Source organism: Colletotrichum destructivum, chromosome 4 (genome assembly GCF_034447905.1).
Source record: "Colletotrichum destructivum chromosome 4, complete sequence".
Taxonomy (NCBI): domain Eukaryota; kingdom Fungi; phylum Ascomycota; class Sordariomycetes; order Glomerellales; family Glomerellaceae; genus Colletotrichum; species Colletotrichum destructivum.
In genome coordinates, this window is record NC_085899.1 from 5,437,591 (window position 1) to 5,452,229 (window position 14,639).

Consider the following 14,639-nt stretch of genomic DNA (forward strand, 5'->3'; position numbering starts at 1 on the left):
GGCCTAGTATTAGCATTGCAACTTGTTAAAGATGTTTGTATTAGGAAAGGTAGCTTTAGTTAAAATAGATCTTGTAGTTATCCTAAATTGTAACAGCTAGTTGCTCTACCTTTTAAATAGTCTTTAAAAGTAAGTTGCTAATAGCGCCTTTATTACTAATGCTATAGTAGCTGCTAATGCTTGTTTTAGTGCTACCTAATAAAGGGGGTTGCAAACTAGGGATAGCGTTGCGTTGCAGACGTTTAGGAGGGGGCTAGTTGCTTAAGCTTTAGCTTTATAACTTGCAATAAAGATTACGCCTTAGTAAAGGTAATAGATCTAAGATTAAGCTAGATTAAGATATATTAAATTATAATAATAGAGGTTGTTAATAATAATAAAGCAAAGAAGATGCGTAAAAAATAGGGGATAGAGAGGTTAAGGGAGCTTGTTGTAGGGGTAGTACTTTAAGAGCTTTTAGCAGAATTTAGGTAAGCTAATAGAAAAGCTTTTAGCTAATTACAGAAGGGAATTTTTATGCCTAGATAAGAGTTATGCCTATGTATTAATTCTTTATGCCTGTATATTAATTCCTATATAATTACCCTTATAGTATAAAGTAAGAACTAGAGATATTTGAAAAGTTTTTAGGAAACTAGTCTCTTACCTTAAGGTAAGCAGAAATCTTAGGAACTTATCTTATAAACCTAGTCTCTTACCCTAAAGTAAGTAGGAATCTTAAGAACTTATACTATAAAACTAGTCTCTTACCTTAAGGTAAAAAGGAATCTTAAGAACTTATTTTATAAAACTAGTTTCTTACTATTAGAACCTAATAGGCTATAGGTAATACAGCTCTATTAGGCTAGGTAGAGCGTAAGTAGTATAGCATTTATATAAATAAGAAATAAGGTTATAAGCAACTCTTTAGAATAAAAGAACTAAAGAAGGTTATATATAGATAAGAAGGACTAATAGATAATAAGCACTCTATACTAAGGCTCTCTTTCCCCTAATTTCCTATATTAATAGCGCTCTTCTTATATGATACACAGTTTTACTAACTTAAGGCGATCTAATAATTAAGATAGTTGCTTCTAGATGTAGTTACCTTAGCCTAACACATAACATTAACCTCTAGAGAACCTAAGGAACATAAGTCCTTAGGACCGTCTTTTGGATAATGCTTCTTAGAATGGATGATGGGGACTTTTCAAACTCTTGCCCGAATATGTGGTACGGCCTGACGAAAAGACCGCTATCCGAATGGTACTCGGGAGATTTTCCACTGAGTGTTTTGAAGATAGCCTTCATACCGTCCCGTTTCTTAGCCAAACTCCAAGCTTTCAATATATCCTCGTCTTCATCATACTCCCCGATGGCTTCAAACGCTTTGATGCAGTACAAGACAATGGCTGCCAACCCTGAGGCGTATGCCGTGGCATACGAGCTGCCACTGACCAGCCCGCCGGTGGAACTTGGGAGGTTTTCCCCCGGGAGAAGAAAGTCGGGCCCGGCGTATAAATTCTGGCGGGAACCCTCGCCATAGATGGTGGCTGCGCCGATTTTGATGACTTCGTCGAGGCCGACTGGGGCGAAGGCCTGAGTTTTTACGTTGGCTTGGTCTGGGAGGGACCCGAAAATAATGATATTCTTCTCCAGGGCAGCCTTCTTCACAAGGTCTTCGAACTTCTTCTCGTAGGAATCGTTGGCGTTTCCCTTCTTGGTGAATGTCCAACTAATGGAAATGATGTCGACTTTCATGTCTAAGGCCCATTGAAGTGCCTGGACTGATGTTCAGCGGGCTGTTACTGTAGGTTTGGGTGAGAACGATGGGGGTTGTGGGAGCCTCACCTGGCAGCAAGATTCGATGGTAAACCTCTGATTCTCGACCTTTCTCGAGTCGTCGAGGCGAGCAATGTAGAGTTCGGCCCTGGGGCAGACCTCTCTGATACAGCGCGCCATGGCAGTACCATGCTCACATGGCCCGACGAAGAATTCTTCCTTGTCCTTGTGAAATGATCGACCTTGTTGTTTGCCGTGCAGTGCCGTCAACTTAGCACCATCGTCCAGGAGGGCGACTTTGATGCGGGGTTTCTTGGTGTCGTCAATTGGGAGGTTCCACACGAAGCTCTTAAAATTCTTCAATTGGCCGATCCACTGGTTCGTGTCAAGCCTGCGCAACTTGTCAGCATGAAATTCTCTTGGACACAACATCGAAGTAGAAGCCTACGTCTTCTCCAGACTGTGGGACCTTGTTGTCTCTATGCCGTTATTACGTCGGTTGCGATCTGCGTCAGATTCGTTGCTTCGTCGGAAGCCATGGTTCGTGATCTTGATGCTTCCTAGTTGCAATCGTGGGATATTCTCTAAGAGTGTTTTTTTAAACTCTTTTTCATATTCCTTGCAATCCATTTCATCATCCAAGTTCTTTACACACACAAGTCAACAGTCTACTCATATCTTGTGTTCTGACATACCCGTGTACGTAACATGAGGGCCACTTACTTTTGGATGTATCTCAACGAACAGCCTTTGCAACTACTTCATCGTTAGCAAGACTTACACGGAAAGGAGAAATTTTCTGTTGGACCCGGTTCACCTTGTTTAGTTGAGCAAGCCCTACACTTGTTGCCCATCCCCTTAAGACCGCAATATTCCCATGGGAATACAGATGAATCTCTTTGGCTCGAGAGGCGGAAATTGCCACCGTCTCGGCGCAAATGTCGAACTTCTTCCACTTCCACACCTCAACGCGGAAGTCGCGTGCAGTCTTGCTTCCTGAGTCCTCACCGATCAATGCTTTTCGGATGGCAGCGTTGGTATGAGGCTCCGGCCCATCGTCATCGACATCGAGGGTGAAAATCTTGCGTACTCCTTTGGCCCAGAGCCAATCAAAGATAGCTGGGTAAGGGTTGGCCTCATGGTCTTGCGCCTTGTGACCCTCATCTCTGCTTGGCAAGTTAGGGCTGAGGTTTTGACCAGCCCCCGGTGCTGTCACCTCGTCCGCCGTCCTTGTCTCTTCCTGGGCTTTCCAGTACGGCAGCTTGACGAAGGCCAAAACTGTCTCAAAGCGAATGCCGGATTCATCCTGTATGGTTTCGATGTACGATCTGTTGAGTGTTTCGGATTCACCAGTGAGATTCAGATAGAATTGGTGCTCTGTCGAAGGTTTTGGCTTAGTCATTCTCTGAAGCCCTTGCACGACACAGACATAGTCTCGTAGAAATCACACACCTGTTTCCGCATCCCAGTAGAGGAAGTCCGACTTTTTCAACCACATTTTCTCTTCATCTCTCCAGGACAAAGGCTGGGTTGAACTGTTCGCCGGAAAGCTGATACATTTTCTCTTCAACAAGTCCTCGGCTTGAGCTCGAGAGCTGATGTTCTGGGCAGCCTTCATCCGTGGCGTCTCTTTCAGTAGTCGATACGCATTTCTATCACTCGAATCCTTGATGAAAATAGACTCCGGGTGCCTGTCGATTAGGGCCCGGATTATTGAGAGTAGCAGATCATAATCAATGTTCTGGGCTTCGTATAACTTGACCGCTCTCTGCAATGGGGTGGATTCTTTGGCGCCTTTGGGTTGTCGGCTGAACAGTTCATCCGGACAAAGTTCAAGAAGAGCCTTAAAGCCCGTGACAGGTAGAACTAGGTCTCTGGTATTTTGTCCCGGGTCGAATTTGTTTTGGTTCAGCAGCGACTCGAGACAAAGTCGCGCGTTCTCGGACTTCAAAACGAACTCGAGATGTTCCCTGAGCTGTTTGTCTTTATCGACAAGCTTTTGTACGTCAATCTGGTTGTGGAGGCACTGGTCTTGGTCCGCAGGTAAATCAACCTTCGGATCATACTCCGAACCCACGATTCGGCGACATTGGTCCCGGCGTAAGTTGGAAACCTTGTGGAGTGGGCATTTCACCTTGTCTCCCTTGCACACCTTGTCGATCTCAGCGAGCAGATTTTTCGGGATGAGCAGGTCGATTACCCGAAACAACATGACGATGTGATGTTTGGCAGCCTCAATCATCGGTCGTCTTTCGTATTCGTCATCTGCAATGAAGAATTCAGGATGCTCCACAACCAATGACTCAATCTCGTGGAGGACGGAATGGGAGACGACGTTCGGTTCCTTTTTGAACTTCATGATGGCGCGGTGGATAATATTCTGCCCATCATCGTTCTTCTTGAGTCGCTTCTCAAACATTCGTTTATACTCATCGCCGGACTTGGTGTCGTTAATCCATGCTTGGAGGAGCTTCTTGTGTGCCTCTTCGACCGAGACGTCCTCGGTGACAGGCCGCCCATGACTGCGTACCCTGTCACCGACAGCTTTCCCACGACCCACTTCATTCAATCTCTTTGCCGGGTCGCCTCCCGTAACTGCAGCAGCTGTCATTGTGGAAATGGTTGCCAAAAGAGAGAAGAGTAAGGCGTGAGTTCTGTGTCGGTCTTCAAGTTCTAAGAAGGGCCGCGAGTGGAAAACGCGTGAGATAAGTGGCGGCGGAATGCTCGCCGTAAATTCGTAATAGATAACCAACACTAGGATGCAGAGTGGACTCTCTCCTAGATCAAAGAGGAAGGTTGGGAGTATTGGGGTGTAGTCGTAACGGAGAGATCATACGTGTTCCACAAACGATGATCGTCATGGGTGGGGGTGGATGGACGGAATATATCATTCTCACAACAGCCGGCCAGCAATATTCAGGCAGAATACCTGATTGAGGTGATGTGCAACCCTGAGATGGTGTGCAACCCTCTGCAATGTGACCCAGCAAGCACATCAATTCGGCCATGCCATGAAGCGGGCTATGCTGGGGCTTTGGTAAGAGAGGGGTGTCTCTGATGGATGATATGCTGGGAGAGGGGAAGTAGGGCAGAAGCAGGCTCTCGTGCAAAGTCTCCCTCACGTGTGCTCACTTCGCATCGGTCTTCGCCAAACCCGTTCATGTCGACAGGGGGGGTTGAGGCACGCGATAAAAGAACTGCAGGGCATATAGTGATAGTACATACTTACGTACGAACACACTACTATATTAAATCACTCACGAGTACGTACTCGCTGACACATCTGATTGCTGTACCATACACAAGCTCTATCGAGTATAAAACTCCGGTCAGAAGCCTTTCAGAAGTTCTCATTCTTGCGATGCCTCGGATATATCTGTTTCGTCAACATCAAACTTAATGCTGCCATTTGTCTTCTTCCCCAGCATGCAAGTAGACGAGATTCAAGACCCATTCTCTTGGGACTTCCAACTCGACACGACAGACGCAGGTCGCAACTTCCACCGCAGGAACGACGGCCACGAGATCCAGCGCCCAGATGTTGTCGATGATTGCTGCCTAGGCCTGCTGCTTCAGGCGCGGATAGATCGCATCATTCATGGGTACATAAAAAGCGGCACTGGTCCAGCAACGCTGATCATCTTCGGATTCCGCTTTCACGGCATTGATGAGGATCGGCGTTTCAAGAAGGCAGAGATAACCATTACATTCCAAGACGAAGGAAAGCAGCCGAGAAACGACCCTGAAGTTGTGGCTCTGTGGCCTAATGGTAGCTTCACACTTGGAGAGCCGTTAGAGGTCGAAGTCGAGGAGAGCAGCGGCGGCGAGGCTGGACTTAGTGTGACAGGAGGTGTTGGCGTTCAAGGGGGTGGTCAGGCACTGCGAAGATGGGGGCGAAAGATCGGCTACAAGAGGCCCGTCAATAACGCGAGCTTGACCGGGTCCATCATCCTCGACACTAACATCCGCGAATATGGGCGAAACAACGCCATACACCTTACCCTCAACGAAAGCAAAATGACTTCGTCTGGTATCGTGACCGACTTTCGAGCAGCCGTACTACTGAGGCGTCAGTCTCCAGAAGATACTTTCACGGGCACCGTCATAATGAAGGCTGACGCACATTTTGCGTACAATGCAGTAAAGGGAGCCCGTGAAGTTTTCGGCGGATCCCCTGTCAATGACCCGATCATTTTCAGTCCCGGAATCCAATACCTACGGCCGAAGACGCTTTTGGGCGCATTGGAAACACAATTGGAGGAGGAAATTGATGATTGCAACCTGGGGGGTGTCTCGATCGAGAGCCTGGCGGTTATGCAGGGAATAACGGTTCTCGCAAACCCTGTGTAACTCGCTCCGAATGTACTTCGTGGCATGGAACTAATCGAGAAACCAATATTCACAACTCAATTTGATGCTGCCAAGCATATATTACACGTAATCTCCCATGGTTTCCTGCAACATTTCAATGAAGCACGTAATCTGCTTGTAGGTCATGCTATCATTTCAAGTTTTAACCCCTGCCTCGTGCTCGAGAGGGTGTGGTCGCGGCAGGCTGGCATGCATCTTTCTGCAAGTTGGATCACATCTGACTTTCTGACCCTGCACCTTTTCGCATACCTGCATCAACATGATCGGGCATGAATGACGAGCCTGATCGCTGATGAGGAAAGCAAGTCTCCGATGCTGCCCTTGCTATGTGTGTAGTGTCTTTTTCACATCCCCTTTCCACTATGACATAGAGAAATCGGGATACGGCTTCAGACAACCCAACACACATTAAAAAATTGCAGACATAACCGAAATGGATAGTAGTGACCATATTGTGAGCCATGGGACTCCAGAGACCGGGGATACAGCTCCCAGAGCTCTCAGAGCTCCTCCCAAAGCTTTCAGGTAAATACTAACGAAGTCATTAAAAACGAGACTGCAATTGGGCTAACTGCCTTTCTTAGGATTTATCTTGTGGGCTTCCCGGACCAGCCAGAGACCGATTCCAAAACAAGGCCACTGATCGAAACGATTCCAAGTCTTGTTCCCGAGGCACTAGTGAGGAAACACAATATCTATCGTTACGACGCCGCGGGCAGGCCGCGAACTCAAGCGGATGAGGATGGGGGCAACATCGAGCCGGGAGCCTACGACAAGAGAAGGTCAAATACCGATCTGCGAGGAGACGGAGGCGATAACACTGATACGGCTTCTCATCCTGAGGCAGGCGATACGTACCGCCATGCTGGGGGTGGTAGTCATGAGCTCGGAGCGGGAGAGTCTGCAAGACAGGCAAATGATCACGAGGTCATCGACGACGACGACGACGACGACGCAAAGTCTACGACAAGCTTATATGACCTGTCATACTCGCGATCTTGGATCGAGAAAGAAGCGCTTGACCTCCTAGATCGGATACACCGCCACGCGCCGAAGGCGGGGGAGGGCGGAAACAAGATAGTTCTGGCTGGCTACGGCCTCGGTGGAATCGTGATCAAACAAGTATTTCCCCCCTCTCTCTATTTACCATAAGTCCACTTTGAGAACATGTGCTAAGATTGAACGGAGGCCATTGTCATCGCGAACACGGCCCCTCGATTCTACGATGTCGCGTCAAACGTCACCAGGCTGTTGTTCTTTGCTACTCCCCACGGCCCGAACCAGCACTCTGCAGCAGACCGTTCGTCAACCCAGCTCACATGGGAGCACGTCCTAGCCAACTTGCTGGAGGTGACAGATATCAAAGATACGGGAAGGTTCTCGCAACTTCTCTCTGGCCTCGTTGAGTCTGTATCCCAACTCTCGCACAGCTTTTACAGATTTGCGGCGAAATACTCAACGAGTGATTTCGTGCAAGGCGTGGATGACTCCCTCGAACATCTCGAAAAGCCTTCAGCATCAAAAACGGTGATTCGTTGGCCTAAACGTGGATCTCAGAATGGGCTCGCAATCTGCTCTGTCGACGACTTGGGGGAACTGGAGCTGCTACGCGAGCATTTCGCGCCCCTCGAGGTCCTTTGGAGCCGTCTTGGTGTGTAAACCCTTTTCACCTTTTGGCATCTTGGGATCTTTTCTAACAGACGGTACGGCACGGCCAGAAACCTCTGACTCGCATTGTGCCGTTGTCTCGGCCACCGGCGACAACGTCGAGACGTATTTTGACGCGCTCCAGTTGCTGTCCCCTTCCAGATGGATCTTGTATGAAGGCCCGAACATAGATAGGCCCACCGATTTCAACAATCTGGATACCATCTACCGATCAGTAACAGATAAATTATGTTGGGAGCAGATGCGGGGGGGGTTGATAAACATCTACGGCCCACCGTGTTCCGGCAAATCCACGCTTGTCCAGTTTATCTCTCAGAAATTCCGGGAACAGTGGTCGGTAGTCACTGTCGATTACCAGACAAACTCATCAGGAGGGCGTCGGCCAACTCTATACTCAGTCTTGGTCTCCTGCATCCATCAGCTGCTCTCGCAGAGACCCTCCCTCTTCCAGCCAGTCCGATCTCTGATGGCTGAGATCAACAGACAAAATGTGTTGACAGAAGCGAGTCTCGAGACTCTTCTGTCCTCCATGTTTCTCCACTGCCAAGCGATGGACTTTCTGATTGTTGTATATGATCTCGACGCTTGGGAAGCGCCGGTGCAAGACTTTTGGCTGCGAATGCGAGAGAGGTTGGCGGCGTCACCTTCGGCTAGCACCTGCACCTTTCTCATCAAAAGCCGCAACCCGGACGAGAGCTTGAACTCGACGAAGCGCTACGAATTCAACCTGGGCGAGGAGAACCAGCGCTGCCGCACCATTTTGATCCGAGACAAAACAAGGCAATTGCTTGATTTTGATTACGGCTCAACTTTCATCAGCGAACGACTCGCGGAGCGTGTGGAGAGTAAGGTCACGCAGTCGGCTTCAGCTTTCGACGGCTCTTTCTCCGCCGTCACTGCCTACCTTGAATATGTGCTCCAAAAGTCCGGCATCAGCTCCATACAAAGTATCGAAGAGAGCATAGACAAGGGTCCAGTAGACCAGAGACAACTGTATGGAAAACTGCTTGAACGGCTCAATTCCAGGGCGCCGTCTATTGTCTTCTGGGCAAAATCGACCCTGTCGTGGATTCTTTTAGCAGCCCGCCCCTTACACATCGAAGAGCTTGCAGTCGCCGTTGCGATCAACCTGAGTCACTCAAACATGTCTGACATTCAGAGAACTGTCTCCATGGATATGGAGAGAGACATTCGGACCCACTTGGGCGGCCTTGTAGCCATTCAAGCCCGTTACGCCCGCATCGCCAGTCCGCCAGTTGCCAAAGCTTTTCTCAACGGTGAGCCGGGCGGAGACCTTCAGCCCGAAAGCCATGGCATGCTTGCAAAGCTTTGCCTGCACTATCTGAAGGTAATCCTCGACAACGGTGCTCCGGAAATGTGGGACAAATGCTTGGCCTTGGCGTCACGTCGTCATACATGGTCACACGTGGAGGCCGGAGACTCGGTTCTGGAGTTCCTGGACTATGCTTGTCGACTATGGCCAACTCACTTTATTGCCGCCAAGAATGAAGACGAACCGCTCCAAGACGCCGTCATTGAATTCTTCCGGATGCCAGAGGTGTCTCGAAAGTGGTTTGAGCTACATCTGTTGTTTGGTGCGGACGCAAGCATAAGGTCGACAACCGAAGCCCCGGAAGGCGACACTCAATTCGCGACTCGACTTCTAGAACAGTACTTCTCGGCCAGTTCTCTAGAAAAAGCTCAGCTATCGCCTGCTCGCATGGCTGGGTTCGTTGGGCTCGAGTCCGTTGTCCGCGCACTTCTCGACGACCAAGAAAAGGACAACACCCTGGAAGTGGCTCATATTCGACGTGGCTACCTGGAACATGAGATCATTCTCTGGGGAGACAAGATCGGTATTGGATTTGAATGTGCAATTTCAAGTAACGACAAGCGTGTTGTCGACAGATTGTTTCAACATGACCCTGAATGGTTCAGAACCCTCTTCCCTCTACATCGAGCAGCTTTGGCAGGGAGTCTTGATATCTTTCAACTTCTCTTCTATCATTACGAGCTCCCCGTGGATTCCATTCTGGAGGGGCGGTCCATTCTCCATGCAGCGGCTGTCAGCGGCTGCGTGGATATCGCTTGTCTGATTCTGGACAAGGACACATCCAAGACCGCTGGTTTTATTGATCTCTTGGATAATAACCACCAAACGGCCTTAATCATTGCAGTGAGAATGGGAAATATTGATTTTGCAAAACAGCTAATTGCCGCTGGAGCGCAACTTGCCATTGCTGACCAGATTGGCAAGACAGCACTGCATTATGCAATCCAGTATTGCCCGCTGATTGTCGGAGACTTTGTCAACAAGGATGTCAGCTTGATACTTTCCAAAGACGAAGTAGGGTGCACTCCATTGCATCTTGCTGCATGTTCTGGGAGCATTGAAATGACTGAGATCATACTTAGTGCTTCCAGGAAGATCGGTCAGCTGGCGGCGATGATCAATGCAAGGGACAACAAAGGGTTTGTGGCTCTTCATCACGCCACAGAAAGAGGCTTCAAGCACGTCTGTCAAGTCCTTGTTGAGGCTTGCGTTGAGGCTGGTGCATATGAGGATGATACCAGGATACGTGCTGCAGTGCTGGCTTCCAAACACGGCCACCTAGCCACCTTGAGGATGATATTCCCTAAAAGGTTGGAGGACGGAGATCGACTGCTCTTAGAAGCAGCCAGCACAGGTCAGATGCTCATGGTCCAGTACCTTATCCGGGAGGGCGTTTCCGTCAACGGACCGGAAGATGCAACTAGGAGGCCGATCTCTGAAGCCGCCGGTCGAGGTCATAGTGATGTTGTGCGTACGTTGCTCCGGTGCGGAGCAAACGCAAACTTGCAAGATGCTAAACGCCTGACACCACTGCACCATGCTGCGATGGCTGGGATGCTTGAGGTTACAGAGGCGCTTCTCGACCAAGCTTCTGCGGAGGCCGACGAGACAAACATCGATGGGCGGGACTTAGAGCGATTCACCCCTCTTCACAGAGCAGCTAAGAGCGGGAATGAGCAGATTGTGAACCTGCTACTCAAGCATCACGCATTTGTGGACGCTCGTACAATTTCCGAGAAGACTCCGCTTCATTTTGCCACTGCTTTTCCTGAGGTAGTCAAGCTCCTCCTGGACGCAAATGCCGAAGTCAACGCTGCCGATTCTCTTGGCCAGACACCTCTACATATAGCGACAAGCAAAAGAAACCGCCGTTCAGCACAACTCCTGTTAAAGGCAGGTGCTAATGTTCACCATGCTGACGATGATGACGATTCTGATGATGACGGTGGCAAACGGGCTGTATACCACGCCATAAATTGGAAAGATCTCCAAATGGTTGAAGATCTTTACAAACTTGGCAGTAGGCCGAACGAAAAAGATTCTTTGGCAGACATGAAGCACGCAGTGAAATGCTCTGCCGCCGACATCCTCAAGTTCTTCATCAAAGACTCTGCAGATTCAGTTCACAAGAAGAATCTTAAGGATGGTCAAACGCTGTTACACCTCGCCTCCGAACGAGACTCGCCTGAGATTATATCCCTTCTGATCGAGTCTGGATTGAACGTCAACTCCGCTGGGCCTTGGGATCAAACACCATTGCATGTAGCGGCAGCGCTTGGCAAGATTGACAACATCCGACAGCTTCTCAAGTACGACGCCGATACTCAAAAGGTCAATGAAGACGGCGATATGCCGTTGCACGGCGCAGCGACGAACGGCTCTAACGCTGCCGTTCGTATGCTGCTCGAAAAAGGCGCCCCTGTTGATGCGCGAGGCTTCAACGGGGAAACGCCGCTTTTCTGTGCCATTTACGACGGCCACGTCGCAGCCTCTGAGACTCTTGTCGAATTCAACGCTGATTGCAACACGTACACCGACGGCAGAAGATGGTCATTGCTACACGCCGCCACTAGAAACGAAAGCACCGAGTGCCTGAAATTCGTCTTGTCCTTAGGAACAGAAGTCAATCTTCAAGACACGGATGGATGGACACCTCTTCATCTTGCGGTGTTTTGGAATCGGCTCGAGCAAGTTCAGCTTCTCCTTGAAGCAGACGCCGACCCCAACGTCGAAGACAAAAAGGGAAACACTCCGTTTTATTTCGCTCTTAAAGACAGCCTGCTCGATATCACTCGAGCTATCTTAGATCACCAAGGGAAATGCCCTGTCCAAATTCACGTCAAAAGGCAGGACTACTCGTATATCCACGTCGCGGCTGAAAATTCCAGCAGCGAAATTTTCCAGCTTCTACTCGACAAGGGAGCAGATTACACAGCTAAGACCGATGACGGTTCGTCCTGTCTCACTCTGGCGGTAACAGCAAGGCAACCGGACAACCTCAGACTGATTCTCAGCGGAGAGGCTCCGCGAGCCTCCCAGTTCAGATGGGAGGACCAGGAAATCGAGGACGCCTATTGGTTGGCCGTTTCATTGAACCAGACAAGAAGCGTTATCATTCTACTTGAATACGACAGCTCCTCATCGTTGCTGGACAAGGAAAACCATGACGGCTCTGACGCGCTCCAACTGGCCTTATCCAGTGCTGGTTTAGATGGTAGGCTTCAATATGAATTTGATGACGAACCGCTTCCAGTTTGTTTAATCAACCGTGGAATCAACCCATGGAGCCGAAAAGAACGCGACAGCCTATCTGGGTTTCTACATGGGCTTCCTTTCAAGGACCTTCGGCATAAAGGCTTTGTTAAAGCCTGCATACAGCATCTCCCAACTGATCTTCAGGAAGCAGATCTAGGATGGGAAGAGCTGCGAGCAGCCACCGAGACGGACGATCCTTCTTTGTGGAACAAACTGTCGCCGCTTTTAGCACACGTGGGGGATCAAACAGATCAGGATGGCTGGAACATTCACCACTTCCTGAATCAAAGTGCTCCCAGGACACAATTTGCGGAATGTCAGCAAGATCGATTTAGAAGGCTTACAAAAACGCCAACAGCAATGGTTGGAGCGCAGATGTTAACGGGAGGTGATTCCGAGCCACTGGTCCAGATCTCAGAAGACGGACTGCAAGTCATATTTGGTAGGTGCCCCAAACTCGCAGGAAGCGTTATCTTGCATGTTTAGTGTTGAGCTGACTGTGTGTAGCTGAAACGAGCGGGGAAGGGTCTGGCATCATGTCAATCCACGCAGACCACCCTCTCCCACCCAGAACTGTGGGGAAATCTTATTTCGAGGTTTCAATCGAGGCCATGGAACAAAGAGAGCAACGTGACGAGCCAGATTCTATCCCGCACTCCAAGGGCGAAGAGAACTCTGAACCGATAAAAGTACTTGATGATTCTGAGGCAACCGCTGAAGACCCTCCCCAACGCGAGGATGCTGTCGACCAGGAAGTATCCGAGCTTTCAAGACTGAGTTCCCAAGATCCTGTTTCCGCAAAGGGGCTCGTCTCGGTTGGACTCTCTAGCGCGTATTCCTATCTCTATCAGGGTCACGTTGGATGGAATCCCTGGACAATCGGCTATCATGGAGATGATGGGGGCATCTACGAAGAAACCATTGAAGACTCTGAGCATAAAACTGGGTTTCCTTTTGGTTCTTCAAGCACGGTGGGTTGCGGGATTGATTATGAGAGCAAAGAGTATTTCTTTACCCTAGATGGGAAAGTGGTTGGTAAGAAAGCCTATTTTTAAGTTATTTCTCTTGTTTGAGCAGGACTATGAAACGATTAAAACATGCTAACAGCTCTAAGCAGGCCGCCAAAAAAGTGATGTCATCTTCCGCAAGCTATATCCTACAGTAGGGCACAGCGGTACACAAGTCAAGTTGAAAATAAATTTTGGACAGACAGACTTTATGTGGTTGGAGGCATAGAAACTAAATTGAGAAGAGGATGCCCTACATTTCCCTATTGATAGTAGAAGGCTAAGGCTTCTCTAAAGCTAAATAGCGTAGTGTAGAACTAGACGCGTATGTTTTAAAAATTGCTCTATATATAAGCACCTTACTTAACTTTTAATGCTGGTAAGCTTACTCTTAATAGTTATAATCCAACGTCTTGTTTCCTCCTTTACTTTATCTACTGCTTGGCTAAATTGTCAAATACCAGGTCAATTTCATCGATATTAGATTCTAGTATTTCAGCAGCCTTTGGTGCTGTGGTGGGAAACAAAGGCGCTAAATCTGCAACACGTGCTACTTTCAAACGGCTTCTATAGCCACAAGGATTCTTCTCACAGCTAAAAATAAGGTCAGCCGCAATGCTAGCGTTTTTTATGTTAGTAGGAGGACCTAATCTTAAGGCAGCGCTTAAGGTTCTTAATAACACATTAACTAGCAGCCTATTTAAGGGGATAAGATAAGGCTACATACTTAGCACTGCATTCTATCTTTAGCTTAACTAGACATACACTATGCATAGCAATAAAAACAACCTATCCTATACAAAGCTAGTGTGTAGCGCCTTATAGCCTTAAGCGTTGCACTGCATAGAACTTCTAATCCTAGACTTACTATTATTAAATACAGTAGGAGTGTAACGGTCCAAGGCGTGTGTATTTGCAACAGGCTATGGCGACTACTACGAGTATCCTCAGATGAGGATTAGAAGGGAAGAACAACAAATCTCCGCCTCGCAGCGGCCTGATCAGGGCCATGCGGCCCATGCCGCACTGGCCATCGGATTGTCGGCATCGTGGATTCCGTGGTGGGCCTGACCCGGGGTCGCCCGTGGCCGCGATATCCAGCAAGGCCTCATACGGGCCCAGCCCGTTACAATACCCCCCTCCTCCCCTTCCGAAGGGGGCCGTGTTTCTCTTCGTACTCAGCTAGTGCTATTGTGTCCTGAAACTGGCTGAGTGGTTCCCACGTCGGCTTCGCCCAACCC

At 48.8% G+C, this 14,639-nt stretch overlaps 3 protein-coding genes across 3 annotated transcripts; 2 read left to right on the forward strand and 1 right to left on the reverse strand.

Moving 5' to 3' along the window:
• Window positions 1-1,075: 1,075 nt before the first annotated feature.
• On the reverse strand, window positions 1,076-4,587 carry CDEST_07594 (Putative peptidase S8/S53 domain-containing protein). The gene is made up of 5 exons (XM_062923753.1): window positions 3,217-4,587; window positions 2,582-3,141; window positions 2,213-2,409; window positions 1,834-2,155; window positions 1,076-1,764 (listed from the first exon to the last, which is right to left on the reverse strand). The coding sequence occupies exons 1-5, from the start codon at window positions 4,373-4,375 to the stop codon at window positions 1,126-1,128; spliced, it is 2,877 nt and encodes a 958-aa protein (XP_062779804.1). The 5' UTR covers window positions 4,376-4,587; the 3' UTR covers window positions 1,076-1,125.
• Window positions 4,588-5,135: 548 nt separating this feature from the next.
• Window positions 5,136-6,114, forward strand: CDEST_07595 (uncharacterized protein; the record flags this gene model as incomplete). Its single annotated transcript, XM_062923754.1, has 1 exon — window positions 5,136-6,114. The coding sequence occupies exon 1, from the start codon at window positions 5,164-5,166 to the stop codon at window positions 6,112-6,114; it is 951 nt and encodes a 316-aa protein (XP_062779805.1). The 5' UTR covers window positions 5,136-5,163.
• A 391-nt stretch (window positions 6,115-6,505) lies between these two features.
• CDEST_07596 (Putative B30.2/SPRY domain, P-loop containing nucleoside triphosphate hydrolase) lies at window positions 6,506-13,446 on the forward strand (the record flags this gene model as incomplete). The annotated part of the gene is made up of 5 exons (XM_062923755.1): window positions 6,506-6,660; window positions 6,720-7,257; window positions 7,324-7,786; window positions 7,854-12,833; window positions 12,899-13,446. The coding sequence occupies exons 1-5, from the start codon at window positions 6,569-6,571 to the stop codon at window positions 13,444-13,446; spliced, it is 6,621 nt and encodes a 2,206-aa protein (XP_062779806.1). The 5' UTR covers window positions 6,506-6,568.
• Window positions 13,447-14,639: the final 1,193 nt, after the last annotated feature.

Excerpts from the sequence above, each read along its gene's own strand:
- CDEST_07594 (XM_062923753.1), bottom strand. The coding sequence starts at position 4,375 with ATGACAGCTGCTGCAGTTACGGGAGGCGACCCGGCAAAGAGATTGAAT. Across the intron at positions 3,142-3,216 it reads CTACTGGGATGCGGAAACAG|AGCACCAATTCTATCTGAAT; the intron begins GTGTGTGATTTC and ends AACCTTCGACAG. Across the intron at positions 2,156-2,212 it reads TCCCACAGTCTGGAGAAGAC|GCTTGACACGAACCAGTGGA; the intron begins GTAGGCTTCTAC and ends CAAGTTGCGCAG.